The sequence below is a fragment of the Vicugna pacos genome, chromosome 25 (assembly GCF_048564905.1).
Source record: "Vicugna pacos chromosome 25, VicPac4, whole genome shotgun sequence".
In the NCBI taxonomy this organism is placed as follows: domain Eukaryota; kingdom Metazoa; phylum Chordata; class Mammalia; order Artiodactyla; family Camelidae; genus Vicugna; species Vicugna pacos.
Window position 1 is genome coordinate 24017947 of NC_133011.1, and position 7554 is coordinate 24025500.

At 46.0% G+C, this 7554-nt stretch overlaps 1 protein-coding gene across 7 annotated transcripts in view; it reads right to left on the minus strand.

Annotated features, from left to right (window-relative positions):
* The window catches only part of ENPP2 (ectonucleotide pyrophosphatase/phosphodiesterase 2), a 101120-nt gene extending 93972 nt beyond the window's left edge, over window positions 1-7148 (minus strand). For 6 of the 7 annotated variants that reach the window (XM_072949641.1, XM_072949640.1, XM_072949639.1 and 3 more), the window contains exons 1-2: window positions 7040-7134; window positions 5715-6164 (exon numbers count right to left, since the gene is read on the minus strand). In XM_072949641.1, coding sequence (XP_072805742.1) covers window positions 5715-5945 — 231 coding nt within the window. In that variant the 5' untranslated portion in view covers window positions 5946-6164; window positions 7040-7134. Of the gene's footprint in view, window positions 1-5714; window positions 6165-7039 lie in introns of all 7 variants that reach the window. The other variant, XM_031691280.2, reaches the window with a different exon arrangement.
* Window positions 7149-7554: the final 406 nt, after the last annotated feature.

Genomic DNA, 7554 nt, shown 5'->3' on the forward strand with positions numbered 1-7554 from the left:
ATCATAAAATTTGCTGTTCAAACTAAGACTTTTTGACAGCGAACATCGAGTGCTCTTAATAGCCACTAGGAGACCACAGGCTGCCCTAAGGACACACAGGGAAGCCAGGACAGACGGCCACTCCACAAAGGGCTGGATCCCAGTGGGCCTTAAATGCCAGGCTAAGTAAGAGACTTGAACTTCATACACAGAATCTTGGGGTGAAAGGAAATGTCAGTGCCCTCCAGCCTGGCTACCCTATCCCTGCCTCTCCAACTTTTCCAAAAATATTTATCAAGCCTTTGTTTAAATGTCTGTGTGACAAAGAACTCATTGCCTCGGAACAATTCTGTTAGAATTCTTCAGAGTATTGGACTGGAATTTATCGCCCTGTGTCTCCTACTCATTTGACCCAGTGCTGCCATCTCAAAGAGACAAGCACAATGTTAATCTCTCGTCCACATGACACTGAAAGATGTAAAGACAGAGAATGTGGCTCTCTAGAGTTTCCTCTTGGCAGGTTAAATGTCCTATAGCCTCTCTTCCTAGAGCATTCCTGTAGTTTGTCACTACTTGCTTTGTAGCTCCTAATTAGCTTGTTAAATATTCCACTCTTGTCATCTTCCTTCTACCAGTTTGGTTGGAGCCACCATCCTTTCTCGCTTATACTACCACAATGCCGCCTAAGTCATTTCTCTCTTCCTCTCTCTCTCTTACTGACCACCTCCCCCTACCCAACTCATTGTCCATACTGCTGCCAGAATGCTCTTCCCCAACACAAAACTGATTGTGACGCTGCCCTGCTTACAAACTTCAGTGGCTCCCTATTCTCCTAAGGACCAATTACAGCTTTACAGCTTGAAGTTCTAGCCCCTGCTACCATTCTAGTCTCATCTCTCTCATCCCCTTGCCTCTGTGGGTCATGTCCTTTCTTTCAATTCCTCAACAGGTCTCTGCCGTATTGAAGTTAATATCACCTGCAATTGAAACCCTCTTCCCTCCACCACCTGCGCCTTGACAACCCCTACTCAGCTTTTCGGTTTCAATTTAAACATTACTGCCTCTAGAAAGTCTACCCTGGTTCCATGAAATCTGGATTAAATGCTCTTTCTTAGGTGGTTCCACAGGGACACAAGCTTCCCCTAATATAGCAAGTATAACAGTGAATTAAATCACCTACTTGTTCACCTAGCACCTTTGCTGTATTGCTGTATCTATTGCTATATCTCAGAACTCCAGGAGAGCAGGTCTGTCTTTTTTCAGCACAGTTGTCATTAGTACCCAGCACAGTGATCAGCACGTAGTATGTGCTCCTGAAAATGCTAATGAATTAATGTGAAGCACCCAGACTTGATATAATTGTTCTAAACATGGTTTGCATAAAACAGAGTAGAATAACTATGACCTTCCATGTTTAATGCTCCATACCTCTTTTAATAAAACCTAACTTTATTTCAGAAGAAATATCTCATGATTGATTGTATTATCAGGTTAAATCCCTAAACCTTAACTATATGAAGCCACCACTTTCTGTTTTTAACTCTCTCTCTCTCTCTCCCCTCTCTCCTGCAACCCACTCTCTTCCCCCGACTCTCTCCCTCTCCCTCCTTCTCCATCTCACTGCTCCACACCCCCACCCCGCCCTCTGCTTTCTCTCTCTCTCATACACACACATCCAATAATTTGCAATTGATTTTTGGCACCATGCATGATAGATTTTAATTTTTTTTGCGTGTTTGTTTGTTTTTCATAGCAGTCTGAGGATTGAACCCAGGACCTCGTATACGCTATGCATGCACTCTACCACTGGGCTATGCCCACTCCTCTGCATGATATATTTTATATCTACCTTTACACACTCCTTGCAAAAATAAAGAGTCAAAATATATTACAATTTACTGATAACTTCTGGGCTCCTAAGCCTTATGCCTTTTCCCTGAGCAAATGTGATCAGTGTGTTATGCCTTCCGGGATGTCAATGATATTGAATGAAACAGGAATGAAGACGGATGCCAGTAGAACAGCACCACAGACGTCCACCTGCTGATACAGCTCTCCTCTAACAGATGCATTCAGCTAGCCCATAATCCAGCCCACATGCAGGCTTATGATCCCAAAGACCATCACAAGATCTGGGCCCTTCCTAAACTCAAGGTTTTGAATTGACTGATGTTAACTGAGTACAACACGTTCCAAGTCCTTTCACAAACTTTATTTTAGCTACCATTTCCAACCCTTGTCATCCTTTTTTAACAGATAATAAAACTATCACTCAGAGAGAAAGTCACACGCAACTAGTGAGTGCAAGAGCAGGGACATGAGCCCAAGTCCTGTGACTCCAAGTTCAACACCACACATGACACTGGGATCCTCTCAAAAGAGAAAGTGTGCATTATTGGACCATGCAGGCTCCTATTAATCGTCAGCTACTCCCCCAGATATCTCTCAAATGAATAAATCCTTTGATTAGAGATTCTTAACCTGAGGTTCATGACAACCCAAGGGGGTCCAAGAGTAGGCTTGTATGAATCTCCTGAAAGTTTATGAAAAGTGCCACATGTTGTATATTGTGTATTTTTTTCTGAGAAGAGTAACATGCATTTGAATCTCAAAAGGACTGTGACTCCAAACAAGAACAATTTGCAGTTTAAAACACCCTCTATAGAACTTAATCATCATCATCCACCTCTCTGTCTATGCACATCTTTAGGAAATCAAACTGAATTTTTTCATCTTTAGTCTCCAAAGCCTCCATCACTCTCAACCATCCCTTAGAGATCTCACCTGCCAATCCTGACTTCTGGTTTCAAAAGACACCAGCTTGTATGTTTGACATCAGCTTATCAAAAGTCTCTCTTAGAAGTCCACTTAGCTTGGCCTTCAGTACCCTCTTCCCATGCCAGGTTCTGCCCTGAAAATGATTCCTTTGCCTTCACAAAGCCAAAACAAAATTGCAAAAAGCTCTTCATGCAGCTTTTCCCAGCCTTGGGCAAGGTTCGGATAGATGTGGGTAGCACATTAGCCGAGGTGTGGATTGGAGAGGAGTTGTTAGATCTGGAGACTTGGAGAACTATCTCAAATACCCAGAAAGTCTGAACTCTTCTTTGTTAAATAATTGGAAGACTGTGCCTTTTCCTGATAATCATGGTTGACTTTCATTCTTCATTTTTTACCATATTGTTTTATAGATTGGATCTCTGAACATAATAGTCATTGATAAGAATTGTAAGCGAATTCATACAAATTCACTGATGATTCACATTGGGTCCAGTCTTTAGGCTCTAAGGATGCTAAGACAAAAAGAGCTGATGCCTGCCCTCAAGGAGTTTACAGGTTAAGATGGGAGAGACGAGTAATAAAGATATTTGCAATAAAAAATAGTAAATGCTCTGATAGAAGGGGTAGAGGAAGCTCTATGAGAAAAAGAAAGGAGGATGAGGAGCAGATGATCTGGGTAGTTTCCAAGAGAAAGTGGCTCTCAGCTGAGTGTTAAAGGAAAAATAGAAACTAGGCACAGACTTAAGAGAAGGACAGGGAGGAAAGTCATATTTAGTAACTAGTTTACTATGCCTAAATTTGCACACAGTATGCCTAAAGTGTGCATTAAAATGTACATCTCATATGTGGAGAGGGAGAGACTGGCAAGAGATCAGGTTGAAGAGGAAGGGAAAAGGCAAGTCTGGGAGAACCTATGTACATCAATACTCTTCTCAAAAGGGAAAAAAAGAAATCCACTGAAGACTTTTCAAAAAAGATCTGCATGATCATACTGCATTTTAGAAAGACCGTTTGACACCATATGGTGACAAGGGGCCTGGGGATGGGTAGTACTGGTCTTAAATGAGACACACAGAAAGTTGTGACCAGAAGCACACTTGGGGTGGTACTGGCTGACACCAAAACAGTGGCAGGTGAGATGGAGACACAGGTGTGTGTATGAAAGACATTAAACAGGAAGAGTAGATAGGCCTTGGTGACTGATTAGGTGTCGAATGAAAGAGAGGAAGTCCCCTAGGATAATTCTACTGCGTCTGGCTGGGACAGCTAGGGATGCCATTGGAGCAGTGAAGAGGAGGAGCAGGCCTGGGAGAGGAAGGGGAAAGACAAATTCAGTTTGAATATGTTGATTTAAAGGTGCTCCATGGGACCAAAGTGGAGAGGTTCTGTATGAAAGGTTGGTATTTACAGGAAAGATCAGGAGAGGCTACAGATTTGTACAAAGTGGGTGAAGCCATGGGGGTGGGTGCGATTTTCCAGAGAGACTACTAGATGCAAAGGAAAGAGAGTCAAGAAGCAGAGCGTCTCTCCAACATCGGTGAGGGGAAGACCTTTCAAGGCGTTAAATGATAACTCAGAAGGTCAGAGGGAAACTAGGGAAGTGTCCTACCCAAGAACCCAGGACAGAGTGAAAAAAAAAACAGACAGGGTAACCAACAGTTCAAAAATGACACAGAGGAGACTTGGGGGAAATGTCGGATGCAACATACTCTATGGTTTAGCCACCAAAAGGTGTTTGATGGCCCTAACCAAGGTTTATCTTCAGGGGGCAGAAGCCACTGACTGGGTATGAAGGAGCCGCTGTGCAGTGAGGACATGGAGGTGGTGAATGTCACCCACTCTTTAAAGAGGTTTGGGGAGAAGGAAGAGAAAATCGAGATGGCAGCTGGAGGGGAAGTGCAGAAGCTCTACAAACATCTCAAGACTGATGAGAGGAAAACTTCCTAGTCTCCACACAACTGGCTGTGTGATAAATACAGAAACAAATGCCAGAACCCGCTTCCCTCTATGTGTCCTGCAGGGCGCCAGAATGGCTTTTGTTTTCATTGTCTTTATCAGTGAGAAACGGCTCAGCTGGGACCTGTTAAAATGAAACCAGAGTGTGTAGCAGAACACCCATCGAAGCCTTTGACCCACAGCTCGCACCTGAACGCCGGCCGTGCCCCATGCCCCTTCCGACCCTCCCCACCTGCTCGATTTGCCCTGCGAGATTCCCAAGCCCGAGATTCAAAAGCACCACTACTCAGCTGAGACTCCAGGCTCCCTCAACTCTTATCCAAAATGAGCCAGATTCATCTGAAAGTCAGCTTGTTCAAATAGTTCAGTACAAAGGGCCGGGAGACTGGCTGCCCGCCGCCGGCTCTGTGCACGCGGGTCAACATCTCCCCTTTGTGGAGCCCGCGACGGGGCCCGGCCATGTGGAAGGGGCCCCCTCCCTCTGCGAGATGATTCTGTTTCCTTTGGAGTCAAATGTAGGCTCCCAGAAAACACGACTGAAACAGATGGCTTTAAAAATCCCCATCCTCCCCGCAAAGCCCTTGTCCAACAGGTAATAAACAAAACGCCAGGCAGTCCCGCGGCCCCCGGAGGACAGAGCTCCCCGATCCCGGCGACACGCTGTGCCCCGGGGAGCTCCCTCTTGGCACCGGTTCCAGCCGTGGGGACCGGAGACTCGTCCACGGCCCCTCTCTGCAGGCTCTACCGGCTGCCTTTCCAGAAACGAGATACGTATTTACAAACCCAAACATTCCCTGGCAGCGAAAGCTCGAAATGAGTTCAGCTCTGCATCTCGCGCGCCTGGAAATCGCTCCAGCTGAGTGCACGGGAACGCAGCCCAACGGGGACCGTTTTCCGGCGAATCCGGAGGCCCTTTGCACGGTTTCCCGGCTGACAGAACAGCAGCTGGGACCCGGGAGCCCAAGCAATGGAGGACGGGGAGAGGGAGGCGCCTACCGTACCCGATCGGCGCGGCGGCTCATGCTGCGGCCGTCTGGGCGCCTGCTCCGGCCCGGGCGCGGCGGACGCGGCCTCCGCTGTGAGCTCTGCCCCGGGACGGCCGCCCCGGGCTGCTCTTGTTTGCACTGGGCCGTTTGCTTTTGGGATTTCTCCAATGCAGATGTAGTCAGGGGGCCGCTGTCCCGGGGGACAATGATTCCATTGGAAGCTGGCCTTTGACAAGACTCACACATGACCTTTGACTAAGATGGCTTTGGGGAAGGAAAGTGACCGGAGGCTGAAGACGGAGCATCCAGGGCAGCCGCCCGCATTCCCACCCCCAACAGTGCCAAGTTAATTTTTCATCCCGGAGTCTTTCAAGGAGAGTCTCTGAGAGATTCGATTTGCCATTTCTCTTTCATTCTGCCGGATTCTTTCCCCGGTTTCCGAAAGCCTTTTGCTGCCGAAGTTTCCTGAATGAGTATGTCCAGGTTAAACGTAAGCAGTGTATTGTATACATTCCTCTAACTCTGGGAAATAACACCCCAGGTTTTTTTTCCCCCCTAAAGCATGCTACAGTTTACGAAGGGCTTTGACAGCCATGCTGTCATTTGGCCTCCCAGACAATGCCAGGGAAGCTCTCCTGTTACTGCCATTTTACACATAAAGAAAAAAAGACCTCCAGAAAAATAAGGTATTTGCCCAATCACCCACCCAGAAAGTGAAAATCTGGGTCCTTTTACACCCATCCTGTTCACATCCACAAACCATCCACCTCCCTGCTAGGTGACCCATGCCACTAACTTAATTATAGCACACATTATAAAATAATTATAATGCATAATATAAAGCAAGAGTAACTATAGAATGTTTTAGCTTTCAAATTATAAAAATGTTAGAAAGTGTTTTAATATATCTGTTTTGGTTAAGGATACCCACAGATATCTTGAATTTATTGACTACATTTTTTTATTGTCTAATTTTTTTTCTCTTTACCGGGTGCTAAAAGGATGCTATGAGAACCAGACTGGCCACTCTACAGTGTTGACACAAGCCAGGGGTTCCTCAGGCTGCTACAAGAGTCCATCATCACTAGTCATGATCAGAGACTTTCCCCTTCCTTTTCCTGGGTCCCTCCAGATGGTGAAATACTAAATGGAAGATGGAAGACGAAGGGGCTATGGGACTGTGAAGAGAGCCCTGAACAAAGAGTCAGCATCCCAGAATGTTAGTATGAAGAGGAGAGCTGGGATGCAGATCTGCAGAGATGCTCTAAGCCTGCTTGATTAGGCAAATGGCATCATTCTAAATTCTCCACTTCAAGAAAGGGGAAGGGGGTGATACTCACACTCAGTCTGGAAGGACTGGAAGGAGTTGGCCAGGAGGAGAAGAGGGAGAAAGACATCACCGACTGAAACAACACCATGTCCAGAAGCTGTCCTGATGCCCTTGGCAAACTGAAAATAGTTCCTGCAGGCAAGGGCAGAGGGTGTGGGAGGCTGTGTCTAGAAAGGAGGATGTGGGTTTGGACTCTGATCAACCTCCTGTGTCACTCAAGGGAATCTGGACTTCATCCTGTGGTGCCCAGGGGGTTAATATAAGTTGCCCTGGGTTATCAGCTCATAAGAAAAGGATGCAGGAGTCATAGGTTATTCTACAATAAGAAAAATTTACTAGCAACGTAGCTTGGTGATAATAGGCATTGGCTTCATCAGACAGATGCAGTTTCTTCCTTTGCCTAGCTACAAAAATGCAAGCCATATATTTAACCTCCCTAGGCCTCAGTTTTCTCATCTGTAAAATGGGGATTATGGTATATGCTATGAGCCTTAAATGAAATTATGTAGGTAAAACCCTTTGCCT